Source organism: Amphiura filiformis, chromosome 1 (genome assembly GCF_039555335.1).
Source record: "Amphiura filiformis chromosome 1, Afil_fr2py, whole genome shotgun sequence".
NCBI classification, from domain to species: Eukaryota; Metazoa; Echinodermata; class Ophiuroidea; order Amphilepidida; family Amphiuridae; genus Amphiura; species Amphiura filiformis.
In genome coordinates this window covers 8,295,531-8,312,237 of record NC_092628.1, presented here as the reverse complement: position 1 = coordinate 8,312,237, position 16,707 = coordinate 8,295,531, and the positions used below count along the sequence as shown (strand labels likewise).

General features: G+C 37.5%; 1 protein-coding gene across 3 annotated transcripts in view; it reads right to left on the bottom strand.

Moving 5' to 3' along the window:
• Positions 1-9,516: 9,516 nt before the first annotated feature.
• Positions 9,517-16,707, bottom strand: part of LOC140146985 (ubiquitin-like-conjugating enzyme ATG10) — an 81,495-nt gene continuing 74,304 nt past the window's right edge. Inside the window, exons 5-6 of one of the 3 annotated variants that reach the window (XM_072168864.1) lie at positions 16,447-16,547; positions 9,517-9,867 (exon numbers count right to left, since the gene is read on the bottom strand). In XM_072168864.1, the coding sequence (XP_072024965.1) occupies positions 9,771-9,867; positions 16,447-16,547 (198 nt within the window). In that variant the 3' untranslated portion in view covers positions 9,517-9,770. Of the gene's footprint in view, positions 9,868-15,191; positions 15,549-16,446; positions 16,548-16,707 lie in introns of those variants that run through there. The other 2 variants (XM_072168933.1, XM_072168802.1) reach the window with 2 other exon arrangements.

Below are 16,707 nucleotides of genomic sequence, written 5' to 3'. Positions count from 1 at the left end.
GGCTCCTGAAGAGAGGATTCATTCAGAGTCTGCTGCTCTCTGGTATGATATGGAGATGGCAGTGGCTCCTGAAGAGGTGATGTATTCAGAGTCTGCTGTTGTCTGGCATGATATGGAGATGGCAGTGGCTCCTGAAGAGAGGATTCATTCAGAGTCTGCTGCTGTCTGGCATGATATGGAGATGGCAGTGGCTCCTGAAGAGGTGATGTATTCAGAGTCTGCTGCTGTCTGGCATGATATGGAGATGGCAGTGGCTCCTGAAGAGGTGATATATTCAGAGTCGCTGCTGTCTGGTATAATATGGGGATGGCAGTGGCTACTGAAGAGAGGATGCATTCAGAGTCTGCTGCTGTCTGGCATGATATGGAGATGGCAGTGGCTCCTGAAGAGGTGATGTATTCAGAGTCTTCTGCTGTCTGGCATGATATGGAGATGGCAGTGGCTCCTGAAGAGGTGATATATTCAGAGTCGCTGCTGTCTGGTATAATATGGGGATGGCAGTGGCTACTGAAGAGAGGATGCATTCAGAGTCTACTGGTGTCTGGTATGATATGAAGATGACAGTGGCTCCTGAAGAGAGGATGTATTCAGAGTCTGCTGGTGTCTGGTATGATGGAGATGGCAGTGGCTCCTGAAGAGGTGATGTATTCAGAGTCTGCTGCTGTCTGGTATGATATGGAGATGGCAGATGCTCCTGAAGAGGTGATGTATTCAGAGTCTGCTGCTGTCTGATATGATATGGAGATGACAGTGGCTCCTGAAGAGAGGATGCATTCAGAGTTGGCTGTTGCTGTCTGGTATGATATGAAGATGGCAGTTGCTCCTGAAAAGATGATGAATTCAGAGTCCGCTGTTGTCTGGCATATGGAGATGGCAGTGGCTCCTGAAGAGAGGATGCATTCCGAGTCTGCTGCTCTCTGGTATGATATGGAGATGGCAGTGGCTCCTGAAGAGGTGATGTATTCAGAGTCTGCTGCTCTCTGGTATGATATGGAGATGGCAGTGGCTCCTGAAGAGAGGATGTATTCAGAGTCTGCTGCTCTCTGGTATGATATGGAGATGGCAGTGGCTCCTGAAGAGAGGATGCATTCAGAGTCTGCTGCTCTCTGGTATGATCGATGTGGAGATGATGATACAACATTATGCAAATTCAATTAAAGGTACACGTGCATGAAGGTGATTTATAGCAAATTGAGATGTATTCAGTTCGGTTCAGAGTTATTCAAGTTCATGATGATGACGATCGATGATGCAAGGAGAAGTCAAAAAGCTTGAAGTTAATTCAGGAATTGCAAATCAAAATAATACGTGTTAGCAGACCATAAAGTCATGCAAGCAATCAAGTCAGAAGATAAAGCATGTTAACATGCAACGTAGCAAAATTAAAGATGAACATGCAGTATGAAATTCTTTAATGTTCGGTTATATGTTTTGTCTTAGCCGATGTGCATGCAAAGGTAGAATGAAAAGCTTGCGTAGGATGCGTAGTTTCCAAGTTCAAAGGCAACATTATTTTCTTCAAGTCGCTGATGCTCACAATTTGCTAGCTCAGTTCAAATTCACAGGTATTGGGTCATGGGTGCCCTGGTTATTATAAGATCACTCCAAAGATAGTAATTAAAATAACTTACATAATTATGTAAATTTCAAAAGTAAATGAAGAGAAGTAATTCATTGGTAGAGCACCAGCAGCGCAGTCACCTTCGGAGCCTTATTTCACCCTTATACAGATGAGCACTCCATGATAATGCCTCTTTGAAGGTTTCTTGGGAAGTATTTCTTAAACTGCACATCTGCTTGTCTTGGATAGGCATTATTACGAGTCGTAATTGACTCAAGGCCAAAATCACCTTATCGAACTCACGAATGCACAACACAAATACACTGTTTTTAATTGAAAGCAAGTTAGGATTGCTACAATATATGACAACAAATGCACATACACAATGATCAAATATAATCACTCTTTAACTATTTAGTAGCCAGCATTCTTCTTCTTGGTGATCATAAAGAGTTCTTGCAATGTTCTGGACGGCTGATGTATATCCTTATTCTCTTGCCCTGCGAAAATCAGCGAAATCCATTGTACACTTGCGTTTATAAATATCCTTGTGTATAAAATCCTCACACAAATCTCCTTGCGCTGCTTTCTCCAAAATTAACTCTTTGTGCTGGGGCAATGGCCCAAGTATTAATAGCCAAATGTGATCTTCGGAATTCCCAAGACTTAATTATAACATTAACCTTCTCATTACATTACTTCCTTAGGAGAATTCCATGACATCATTTTCACTTTACCATCTCAGGGGACTTTCCAACTTGATGTAAGAAAGGGGAATCCCTAAAATGTATCATCAAATAGATTCTAATTGTAAACAGAGATAAATCATCCAATTAAATTACGCAGGGCACATCACAGCATCAATTGATTCTCTGAGGTCTCTGGTGGGTTAACCCGGTTTTAGGTGCGCACAACCGTCACGCTTCCCTCAGAGCCTATTCCAGTGCTGACATGAACTCCATCAGCCAAAATGATCCCGAGAACCTGCATACACACACAACCCTTGTGCAGCGAGCTCAAAAGAATATCCTCAGAGGTTGTGTCCACGAAGCAGGAATCTCTGAGGTCTCTGGACTTAGGACCAGACTCTGGTGGGTTAAACCAGTTTTATTATATTAAAGAATTTTCAATTTATAAAAAAATAATGAGCTTTGCACTTACTATAAAAGAAGTCTAAATATCACCAGTGTTGTAGTCAAGACCGAGACCAAGACCTGCCCGTCCGAGATCGAGACCGAGACCAAACCTTCCAAGACCAAGACTACCCCTTCCGAGACCGAGACCTCTAAGTTCCGAGACCAAGACCGAGACCTTGGTTTAATCCCGGGGGATACTCATGTTTTGTTTGGGTAGGGGTACTGGTGTGCCGCTGAGAATTTGAAAGAAAACCCATCATTGTACCAACTTTTCAAGAAATTTGGACCCGCAGTTTAACTTTATTTGTCTTAATTTTTACAATTTTCCCTCCAAATTTTGAGAAAATTTCATAAATGTTGGCTACAGTGGAGGCAAAATTAGGCTAGTGTGTGAAGGGCCAGTGCGTGAAGCAATTGAGCAAATTTTAACATATTTGGGCCAAAAACACAGTGTTTTTCGTGATGAAAAGAAGATGCACACTGCACAGGGCACTGAGGGCAACTATTTGTTCATCTATTATGCTTTTGTAGAGAATATTCCCCTTGCAAAAGTTTAGTGGGATCCTCGCTTCCGCCACCTGCCCACCTAATCAGTTTAATCATGAACTGAAATTGGAAGCTCACTTATGATTCATTTATAACTTTTTATAACTTTATAAAATGATTTCTGTATCTTTATTCTTAACAATTTCTTCAACATTCATTGAAATTTAGGGTAAGGAATAAATAATGAACAACAACAGAAAATCATATCTTTTTCTTCAGGTCTCGACCAAAAAAACGTTCGAGACCAAGACTTTTGAGGTCTGAGACCGAGACTTTTGAGTTCCGAGACCAAGATCTTGACATCCGAGACCGAGACACTGCAAAACCAGGTCTCGCGATGGTCTCGAGACCTACAACACTGAATATCACAAAATTAGGAAAGTACAAAGCCCATAACGTTGGGCGCCATTTTGTAACCGATTTTTAATTCGGGTTATTAACATAATTACTTTGGAGGGAAATCTTAGATTAACCGTGGGGCGTTATTCGCGTGGTTGTCTTTCCGAATATATGTTTTAAAATGTCATAAAATGTTCATAAGGATGCTCATAAGAATGAAGTAGTAGACATGGATTTATTGCATTTCTCGAAGAATTTATTAATATTTGCATCTGAAACAATATAGAAACAGGAACAGTTGTGATGATGAAGAAAACATGTCCATGGCCATTGTCGGCTGAAGGCTGCAGCAGAGATCCTATAATAATGAGATACGACACTCTCTGCAAACTGCCTATACCATGCTATACCGCAGTTGAAGACATGCAATTCGCAAGCGTCGTCGCCGGCCAAGTCTTACTACGAACGTGTAATGAGAAGATACCATAGAGTCCTACATAGAGGTATAAGCGTCATAAAACTTTGTATGAAACATAAAAGATGCATGATGATGATGGAGATGATTTGATTATGAATTAGTTATAGTGTTCCTGGAAACCATACCTCTTACCTATGCTCCTTATCCCCTACCTGTATGTCTCCTCCTCCATCGCCTTCCCCACATTCGATATCTCCTCTCCCCTACACACTATTCACTCCACCCTCAAGCTATCCTCCCCTTCCCACTTCCAAACCTCTTTCCCCCTGTTTCTTTTTCTCCCTCCCCTTACCCAACACACTCTTTCCCCCTCTCTCTTCTCATTCTTTCGAGTACTAAATAACTTGAATAAAAGTCACTAGTCTATATTGGAAGTCATATAGCCTTCTATCCTCCTGCATGCATTCATGACGTCACCGGTTTTCTAGGCCAAATCTGTCTCGAATGACTCACCGCTTAAGTTGGTTTTTGCGGAATATTAATTTTAAACGTCTTATTTTCTCAAAAAAGGAGCCATTTTCTCAAAAAAGGAGTCATTTTCATTGTCCTCATAATATTAGCTTGCCAATGATATGATGTTGTTTTTGCTATAGACCTGCCCTTTAAATAAAGCAGCCCGGGAATGCAGCTCACGCTCTGGTAGTTTTGATCTTGGGCGGCCAGGCTGCATAATAAGCAGCCCAGTGCTGAGTGTAACTGAGTGTGGTTGGTCATTTGACTACTTTCAATAAACCACTGAACTGGACAACTGTGCAATGTGTTTCATAGAATAAGTTTCTTATGTATATCACTTGAGTGTATATTCTTTTGTAATCTCGGTGGAAATATTTCGATGGTCTATATTTTTTCACAGGGAAATAAGCCTAGGATAATTTCGAAAACTTGTATATTGACTTGTTTGACTTCTCTGCTCGTGAATATTGCACTGTGAAATTTACAAATTTCTTTTGTATACTTTGATCAACTTCAAACCTAATATTCTGCGGTCATACAATTATGTAACAAACTGAAAGGAAACCTGAAATTGCTTTCTACAAGTTTTAAGTTTCTAGTAATAAAGGGTAAAGATATCGGTAATGACGTCAGTCAAGAGCTTAGGCAGGATAATAGGAAACCACATGACCAAAACCAAAACAAACCCTGAAACTCATAATTTGAAACGACCAATTGAAATTTAACGCCCAGATATTTTTATCTTTGTGGTTACCACACCGGAAGTATTGATGTACTATCCTATATGGCATTTTTATGCACATTTCTGCTTCTCATATTAACCCTAACTGAACACAAGTGATTTCTGCTATCGGAAGGGAAAGAAGAAACGAAAAAGGAGAGAAGATGAAGAAAGAAGTCACTTTGCACCCCCGGGATTCGAACCTCGGACCCCTCGCAGAAGATCCCCAGCATGTAGCCACACAGGTGACGTTGGCCCGGCCAATGATTCCCTGGGCATATATGACTTACGCTGATTGCGTCATCAAGTCACGTGCAATGCGTGCACGAGCAGCGATTTTCATAGTGAGATTCAGTGAGATTTAGTTTAGTAAGGATTAAAACCGCTGCAGCAATGCAACTCAAACATTTGGAAACGTATTGTTTCAGTGGTAGGCATCAATCTAAGATAGAAAACAGAGCATGAAAAATCGGATCATGCCTCTTTAAATTTGGTTTGGTTCCACATAGATAATTATAAACAATTATTATTTTACAATAAATTTAATGATTCATATTGTTGTGGTGTAGGTCTGAACAGGGCTTTATATCAGTGGGATCATTCGTTCGAAATCTCGGATAGTGTTGAGTCTTGTTTTTTTTATGTGTGTGTGTCTCCTACTTTCTTATTCCTTTACTATTCATTCCAAGTAAAGAAAACAAATTACAGCAATATTCTTCATGCTTCTGCTTTTTAAAAAATCCATTGATAACATGAATACAGGGTGATTTAAAATGAACTGTACCCAACTTTAACCATTTTTTATATATATTCGCAGAGATTGTACATATCAAAAAGCTTTCATAGAAAGCAGTGATAAGTGTTCTGTAGTAGAAATTTTGAATTTTTATAATAAGTGGTTTTAGTCAGAAGATATCGCATTTTCAATTTATCATCCCATTTTTAGACCAACACATGGAATTAAGTTTATCCGTGTTCTCTACCGCAGTAACAAAATTGGTGCGTTTTATAAAAATGTACTTTGTAAAGACATGATTTTTTCACCGATAATAGGAAACATACTATCCTGTTACAGCTTACAAACACAAATTATTTCGATGTCGGTAAGTATTTTATTTTAATTTTTGAATTTGGGTACAGTTCATTTTAAATCACCCTGTATGCATGCATTTTTATGTTAAAAGAAATAAAAAGATTGACAAGTTTATTAAACCATTTATACTAAAATATGATAAATTTCATAATTTATTCATAACTGAAAGAATGATCAAAATCGAACAACGCGTTATGGAGATATGGTCATTTGATATTAATGGGCCATCTTTTTGATTTATTCAGACAAAGTTGTGCGAAAATTATTGGGACAGTTGATGTTTTATAGATCAAATTCCTGTGAATTGAACATTAGGCTGAAAATACATGATAAGTTTCATACCTCATGTTATGGACTTGTTAAATCCCCCTCCTCCCTCCTGGAAACAATGTTGGAGCAGACATTGAGCGCAACCATTTTTACTATTTTTCAGCTTTCAACATTGAATAAGGGGAGCGGGGATGCATGAAATAAACAAACTGTCCCAACCTTTTCACGCAGGATTGTGGGAAAACACACATTTTAATATTATTGTGATATGAGTCAATACCAAACTCAAGGTGAAACAATGTATAGGCTATGCATTCACCACTCATCATCACTGTTTAATTTGTAACAAATATACCCATCTGGGATACGAAGCTCCCTATTCAGCGTGTGTCAAGTATGTCACATGCTTGGAAAAAGTTGTCAGTCTGTTCGCATGAGTCTGTGAATCAAGTTATACTCTTGTCATGTTTCCATCTCTTAGTTATTTTATTAATAATCATTGTTATACCCTAAAATAACAGGTTCAAAACAGTAATTTGTCCCCAGTTTAATATTAAGACAACTGGTGAGAAAATGTTACAAGATTGTTTCTTTTAAATGCATATACCCGTTCTGACAAAACCAGGAACAGGTCACATTTTTGACATTTCATGATTTGAATAAAAATGCAAGCACTAGACAACAATCTTCAAAATGTTACCAAAATTATAGCATCAATACTTTTCAAGATAGGGATAGTTTTGTAAATGATACCTTGATATTTTTGCCAACTTGCTATTCTGAGAAATGGGCCAATTAGTTTCCTGCCTTACACAGGATTGAATTGGGATTATCAAAGCTCAACTGTTATTTATTGATTAGATAATCCTTTTTTTTAATAAGTCCTTTCAAGGATTTGAAAGTCCACTTGGCCCACAGTCAAATATCATGAAATTAGGAATTCCAAAGTTTGATTATTTTTTATGGGAATGTCACCTTTAAGGTCTAACTCAAAAACATGTCTGGTGACTTGTTCCAGGTTTTGATGGAGCTGTTCACATATATCTGTATTATCAAGTTTGACATGTAACAGGTAAGTTGGGACTTGGTTAGACTTGATAAAAACCTTAAATCAGGGTTATGCATATTTAATTACACACTTAATAAAATGCAGCCTTGTAACTAGATGATGCAGAGTCTAGGAACCAAGACTACATAATGTACTCTTGGTTCCAGATGGTTTATGCTCCTTCATCACTAAAAAATGTCTGGTGACACGCTCAAGAGCAACGTCTCTGATTGGTCAATTTTAGCATCCCGTTAAATAACGATTGATTTTTGATTGGTCGCATATCACCAAAGCGTGTAGCCAGACAGTTTGTTTGGGTGAGGAAGGACTCACAAGCGAACTGGATCTGAGACTATGACAGATACAGAGTCTGAGCTTTTCTCTCACATACGCAATATGGTACAAAGTTATAAATGTCCAGGATTACCTCCTCATGCTGGTTACATTCCTGAGATGATATTAAACTGATCAAACATCTCAGCAACTATAAGTAGACTAATTGCATCAGCAGTCTACACTCCGCATGTACTGTGTTATGCTTTGTAGTGACAACTGATTAACTTACAGTCCATATCGTAATGGACTTCTGCAAAATATTCAATGCCGTTGTGACAAGATCGCGCTCTGAAGTTCTAAAAACAACAAACTCGGTCAAAAGGTCACTTTGAACACAACTGCGCATGCTCTAATGCCACAGGAATCCTGTTGCAAAATCCATCACTTTTTTTCACATAGTTTTTCACATAGTCATCAGTCCATAATGTTGACAAATGAGGGCAGCAGTCTAAACTAAAAGTATGTCTTTTGCACAGGTATTGCACTTCAAATATTAAAATTACTGAAGTTCTAGAATTAAAAAAAAAATGGCAGAGACATGTCAGCAATAAGAGACAGCATCATATCAAGACCCTAAAGTGGCATATGTCCTGATATTTATTCTTTTATCACATATCATGGGCAGGAGCATCCAATTCAGTTTCAACAGCAAATTGAACTCTTCATTTTTGCCTGTCTTCAGCGGTAATATTTCAAAACCTGGCTGAAATACTTTTTCCGCCAATAAGCCCAATCCGCATTGTAACTTCCAGTTTTTGAGTGCAGTTTTGGGACACTTTGAATTCTGACATGTCAGGAATATTGCTGTAATTATTATTCATTCATTTATTATAGTAATAATGTTATCATTAATAATATTTAAATAATCAACTTATGATATCACTATGTTTTTGGGGTTTGTTTTCTAGTAGTAAAACATTTTAAATAATATTTTGAATGCACAAATAACAATTTTCCTAAATTTTCCAGATAGGTCAGAAGGCAAAGTGTCCCAAAACTGCAAAATCTGCACTGCAAACTTTCAATGCCGATTTGGCTTATTTCTATCTTCTGCCAATGATCCCACTGTTAACATGTTGGGGTTGACCTTTTTCCCTTCTTCCCATCATTTATTCCAGGGGTATGGGTGTCACAAAATACATCATCTCCCCGGGGGAGTACAGAGTTATGTCCATTACATTCTGGAATACGGACATTTAGGCTGGTGCCTTCTTCACAAAAAAGGAATCACCGATAATCATGATAATGGCGCATGTTGCACTAATACCTTTCGGGGGCAAAAAACATCATTTCTATGCCTTATTGACATGGTGATGTCTCGGAAAAAAGTTTCCTGTTATTGAAACCTAACTTTGTATATATTTTATAGACCTAGAGGTGGAAAACTAATGATGGGACACGCAGTGATATTTGGTCGGCGTCCGTTTCACTTTTTTTCAGAGAAAATATAAACAATAATCTCTTACACAGATGTTCTGCATCGCTTAGTAACTGCATCACTTGTGTATTAAAAAATTGCATAATCATAATAATAATTGGTACCATTGATGGCCTTTACGATAATCCGCATATATGGAATCAGTATGCCTATATTAAGACAAAATAATTGCAAAGACCATCGGATGCACACGATCTATGAGGTTGATTGACTACATCATACCCCTGGAATAGTGCATTGTGGGATAGAGGGAAAAAGGTCAATATAACATCAAAATCCATCCTGTATGCCGATACCAGCTCTATAGAATTTGGCAATGTATCTAATGTCTAATGTATCAACTCATTTTCGTCACCTGTCCCTGTTACATAGTTGGCTGTAAAATAGTGGAAGTGATAATCCAACAACAGGTCCCACAGAACTCAACCACGTCACTAGATAATTACTTCTGCAATGAGAAGATGTAGAATAGAGTCAAATATCATTTGTGTTGGTGGACTTCATTAATCATTGAAAGTTATTATTCTTAGTTCTCTGAAAACAGTTCATCTGGCCAGATTCAAACCGGCAATAAACAACAATAACAATAAAGTAAAACATAATCAATACATATATCAGAAGTATCATCAATGCCATCAGCAGTAGATAGCAATACTATGATGCCTATATCAGCAAGAGTAGATAGCAAACTTATGTAGAGTTTTTGATCATTTGGCATCTAAATCATATAGTTTCACCTGATATTAGTGGCATTTAACTGTGAGAGTTCTGAATATGAGAAAATTCCACCCGAAATTAGCCATTTGCCCATTGAAACCTGTGTAATACATAATTAGTGGTATTAAACCTATAGAAACACTGAGTTCTATGGATCTGATATTCGTCATGGAGGCTTTTCAAGCAGTCAAGTTAGCTCAATTGATAAGGCATTCGACTATGGTGCGAGAGGTTGCGGGTTCGAACCCTGGCGGTGCCTTTATTACGCTCTCGTGGAAAAATTGAGTTAGCTTGAAATTCCCTTGGACAAGTAACTTATTGCTTATTTGTCTCGTTGTAACCCGTACGAAACTCGGGGAGCTAATCCTGGTTGCGAAGGTTATTTGTGGAATGTCTAGGGTGCGCGCTCTTGAAGCAGCAAAGTCCCTGAATTGTTGTTTAATGGTTTATGGAATGATGTGGGGCCGTAGTGGTCAGCGACAACCTGTAAAGTGTGCTGAGGCTTGTGGATCAACGCTCTAGGTGTTGTGCCTGTGCGCGCGTGCGCACTATAAATCACTGCGCTTTTTTTTTCTAGCTATTTTTTGCTAACATTTCTCAATATTTAACTGTATTTGCCCCGGCAAAAAATGTACATCTATTTCGACTACTAACGTATGTTTTTAGAACCCGTTGAGGTAGTAACGGGTTAGGGGGGTTGTGGCATTGGTTACAGCTGAGTTTGGTACCACCTCAAACCAGTGACATTGCTTGTATGGCATGTACAAAGAGGGGATAACTAAATAGTGTCCCTATCAGTAGTAGATAACAATAAAGTAAAACATAATCAATACATATATCAGAAGTATCATCAATGCCATCAGCAGTAGATAGCAATACTATGATGCCTATATCAGCAAGAGTAGATAGCAAACTTATGTAGAGTTTTTGATCATTTGGCATCTAAATCATATAGTTTCACCTGATATTAGTGGCATTTAACTGTGAGAGTTCTGAGTATGAGAAACTTCCACCCGAAATTAGCCATTTTCCCATTGAAACCTGTGCAATACATAATTAGTGGTATTTAACCATAATGTACGGTTTGAGTCAAATATTAATTTTGTTATTCTTTACACAAGATGCTGAAATAATATTAGGAATAACTGTCGGGAAGGGTTTCTATCCATTTTATACAGAAATAACAAGGTAAAGTGAAAGAAACCTATTTTGGCCGGTTAACATGGAGTTCTATTGGGTATATAAAGTCATGATATGACTTCAAATGACTTTATGCCAAAATTGTTCGGTTCACCTACAAACACAAAATATAGCCAAACAAAGGAAATAATTTCTTTTGTTACCTGTTGTTTTGGAAACACTTCAACTGTTCATATATTTGGAACTAAATGTTCACTTTCAATGGGGTTTTCTGCAAGATTGATGCAATCATGTAGAAAACTGAAAATTAAAATATCCTTGACTTCAGACTGATTTTGCTTGATCACGCCACATTTGTGAATGGGCCTATTAAGCACTGACAAAACATGGCAGTCACTTTCCTGCTACCAATCAAGGTTACAATCAAATGGGCTATTCCAGATGAAATCCATAAATCCCCAATGGAAGACATGTAAATCTTCCTCACAGGGGGTGTGAATTTTAAATGGGGTTACCTAAATGGGTGACTCCATTTGAAATCTATGCCCGTGTAGGAGAAAATTAAAAGCATGTCTTCGATTGGGGATGTATGGATTTCAAATTGAATAGACCAAACACGAATAGTCAAAGGGTGTAAAGTGGAAACCCATAATGGTAATCTGCAGTGGTAAACTGCTGCATTGAACAATGTGCATATGAGCAGTTTGCCCTGCATTGATATTAATATATACGTATAGATATTTATTTCAATTCAAAATGGCAAACTGTTAACAAATTTCATAAATGCGATCAATGTGTCATTCCTTTTGTATTCAAACATTCTCAATTGGTATAGCCAATGTAAACGAACGTCACGCTTCATGAGATGCGGCCTAAAAACCATAAAATGTCGATTTTTGGACCATTTTGTCATAATGGTAAACAGTGCACTTTGCCGTTTCGACTATACAGGTTTCCACTTTCCCCGATACCTGACTACTATAAAAGACCAAAACTGGCGGTTACTTCGATTGCGAAATGGCAGCGTGGCGCAAACGGCTTAGTCCTTCGACTCGTAATCTTTTGACTATTGATTGATGTGAATGGTTCGAGTCCCCGTGGTGGTCGAATTTTTTCTTTATTCAATTGTTGTTTTCTTATTCTTTCTTTTTTTTCTCTCACCGCAAAAGCGTATTTTATTATAAATAATATTCAGAAATGAGTTGTTTCAAATTGTTACATCATAATCTTTTTGATTCGTTCGGATAGGCCTATACTCTGCAAGCGCAAGTTTTACAGAAAACATTAACATGTTGGGTTATATTATAAAGGGTACAGAACGTTTTAATAAAATTCAAAAACATTTCTGAAAACATGCTGCAAAACATTGTAATATTGTTTTGAAATTATATTTGTAGCGTTTTTGAATTACGAGACAAAAACGAGATTTGACTCAGTATACAGTAGAGAGTCATAATTACGAAATGTGTGTAATTTAGCATAGGATGTGTTTTCAGTGACCATTCCCTAAATAATCCAACTTATTTATCAACAATTTTATTATGATTCAAAGGGATATAATATACTCCCGAATCGTGTGCAATATGAAGCTCATACAACATTTTGTTTTTAAGTTATGGGACAAAAATGACATTTTAGAGCAGTTTTGAGCCATTATTACGAAACGTGTGTAGCATAGGGGATGGTTTCAGTGACCACTCCCTAAACAAACTAATCTCTTTATCAACAATTTTGCTATGATTCTAAAGCATATAATCCACTCTCAAATCGTGTACAATATGAAGCTCATACGACATTCCGTTTTTGAGTTCTGACACAAAAACAAAATTTAGATGAAATATTTTGCATTCGGTAGAGACAATCAACGAAAAAAGTCTTGGAACGCTTGCGTGTAAATAACGGAAAACTCTCACCCCCTCTCCCCCGTTCAATGTTGAGAAATGCCAATGTCTTCAGCGGTTTTCAATGTGTTCCAACATTGATTGATGGGTAGAGGGGAAGGGTAAATCATTGTTGTAGGTGTCATTCTTGTTCCCAGGCAAAATATACATCATTTCCATGATCATATGAAATTCTGCACGGAATTTCGACAGAGTGTACCAAGCGTTCCAAGGACTTTTTTCGTAGATTGTGGTGAGAAAATGTTGCAAGATTGTTTCTTTTAATGCATATACCCACTCTGACAAAACCAGGAACAGGTCACATTTTTGACATTTCATGATTTGAATAAAAATGTAAGCACTAGACAACAATCTTCAAAATGTTACCAAAATTATATCAATAGCATCAAAACTTTTCAAGATAGGGAAAATTTTGTAAATGATACCTTGATATTTTTGCCAACTTTCTGAGAAATGAGCCAATTAGTTTCCTGCCTTACACAGGGTTGAATTGGGATTATCAAAGCTCAACTGTTATTTATTGATTAGATAATCCTTTTTTTTTTAATAAGTCCTTTCAAGGATTTGAAAGTCCACTTGGCCCACAGTCAAATATCATGAAATTAGGAATTCCAAAGTTTGATTATTTTTTATGGGAATGTCACCTTTAAGGTCTAACTCAAAAACATGTCTGGTGACTTGTTCCAGGTTTTGTTGGAGCTGTTCACATATATCTGTATTATCAAGTTTGACATGTAACAGGTAAGTTGGGACTTGGTTAGACTTGATAAAAACCTTAAATCAGGGTTGTGCATATTTAATTACACACTTAATAAAATGCAGCCTTGTAACTAGATGATGCAGAGTCTAGGAACCAAGACTACATAATGTACTCTTGGTTCCAGATGGTTTATGCTCCTTCATCACTAAAAAACGTCTGGTGACACACTCAAGAGCAACGTCTCTGATTGGTCAATTTTAGCATCCTGTTTAATGACGATTGATTTTTGATTGGTCACATATCACCAAAGCGTGTAGCCAGACAGTTTGTTTGGCTGAGGAAGGACTCACAAGCGAACTGGATCTGAGACTATGTCAGATGCAGAGTCCCAGCTTTTCTCTCACGCACGCAATACGTAGGTTATAAATGTCCAGGATTACCTCCTCATGCTGGTTACATTCCTAAGATGATATTAAAATGATCAAGCATCTCAGCAACTATAAGTAGACTAATTCCATCAGTCGTCTACACTCCGCATGTACTGTGTTATGCTTCGTAGTGACGACTGGTTAACTTACAGTCTATATTGCAACGGACTTTTGCAAAATAATCAATGCGACTTTGGTTGTGCGCCATAGTGCAACTGACTAGCTGCGCCCCTGTACAGTGTCAAGATCGCGCTCTGAAGTTCTAAAAACAACAAATTTTGTCAAAAGGTCACTTTGAACACAACTGCGCATGCTCTATGCCACAGGAATCCTGTTGCAAAATCCATCACTTTTTTTCACATAGTTTTTCACATAGTCATCAGTCCATAATGTTGACAAATGAGGGCAGCAGTCTAAACTATAAGTATGTCTTTTGCACAGGTATTGCACTTCAAATATTAAAATTACTGAAGTTCTAGAATTAAAAAAATGGCAGAGACAATGTAGCAATAAGAGACAGCATCATATCAAGACCCAAAAGTGGCATATATCCTGATATTTACACTTTTATCACATAATCATAGGCAGGAGCATCAAATTCAGTTTCAACAGCAAATTTAACTCTTCATTTTTGCCTGTCTTCAGCGGTAATATTCCAAAACCTGGCTGAAATTAGCTCTTTGAAATACTTTTTCCGCCAATAAGCCCAATCTGCATTGTAACGTCCAGTTTTTGAGTGCAGTTTTGGGACACTTTGACCTCTGACATGTCAGGAAAATTGTTGTAATTATTATTCATTCATTTATTATTATCATCAATAATATTTAAATAATCAACTTATGATATCACCATGTTTTTTGGGATTGATTTATAGTAGCAAAACATTTTAAATGATATTTTGTACGCACAAAAAATAATTAATTTTCCTAAATTTTCCAGATAGGTCAGAGGGCAAAGTGTCCCATAACTGCAAAATCTGTCCTACAATACATTGCAAACTTTCAATGCCGATTTGGCTTATTTCTATCTTCTGCCAATTATCCCACTGTCAACATGTTGGGGGTATATAACATCAAGATCCATCCTGTATGCTGATGCCAGCTCTATAGCATTTGTCAATGTATCCAATGTATCAACTCAGTTTTGTCACCTGTCATTGTTACATAGTTGGCTGTATACTAGTGGCAGTGATAATCCAACAACAGGTCCCACAGAACTCAACCACGTCACTAGATAATTACTTCTGCAATGAAAAGATGTAGAATAATAGAATCAAATATCATTTGTGTTGGTGGACTTCATTAATCATTGAAAGTTATTATACTTAGTTGTCTGGGTTGATAGGGTGAACTAATTTGTTAATCTTTTCCCCAGAGCAGCCAGCCCACATGAAAGTTGAAAAAAAAACCCCCAGTGCATCTGGCCGGTTTCAAACCGGCTACCCTTGTAATATTAGCAGGACGCTCTAGCCAATTGAGCCACAGAGGCACGCTGGGGAAGAGCGGAAGATATTAATCTATAGGTATTAGGTTTGAATGATGTTCGTTGCATTCCTAGCGGAAGGCATCAGAATTGTATATTTATAACAAATACACAAAGTCACATAGTTATGAAAGTTATTATACTTAGTTCTCTGGGTTAATATGAACTAATAACTAATTAAATCAGAATTATTGGTAAATTTGTATTGGTCAATACATTACATTCATTCATTCAACCATTTAATGCTATCACTATTAAAGGCGCACATAAAAATAACCGATGCGGAAATAGGAGTATAAACTGACCAGTAGATACCAGTTGTAGTCCTACTAATTCATGGCATATTGGATGGCCTAGGGGAAAGTTAGCCCATATTTACAAGACTATCCTTGCCTTGAAAGAAACCTACTCATGTTACCCTCTGGCCATGGTCTGGCCTGCTGTCAGATCTTACCCAATGCAGGGAAAGATGACATTCCAACATTCCCCTTTAACAATAGTCAATTAATTGATATCTCATAAATAATAAAGATTGACCAAGCATCGATTGAATGATTGAACAGATTTGGCTCCATTGCCTTACCAAAATAAATGTTAAAATGTATGTAATATTTGCATGCTTTTGATTGCAAGCATGCAAAGGAAAGAGTAATACAAACCTTTTAGTTGAGTCTGTTCCCTGAGGTAGAACTGCATGCATCAAGTCTGCTGTATGGCATGGATGAAGCTGGAAAAATGGACGACCTAAATATGGATGCTCCTGTAAATAGAAGACAGATATTAAGGTACTTGTACTCAGTAAATGAATCCTTATTTGATGTGTTCAGAACCAGACCAAAATGTAAGGAGGTTTGGTATCTGGTTGGTAATGGATATGCATGGAACTAAGTGAACCCACGCAGACTTATTATCAATCTTGC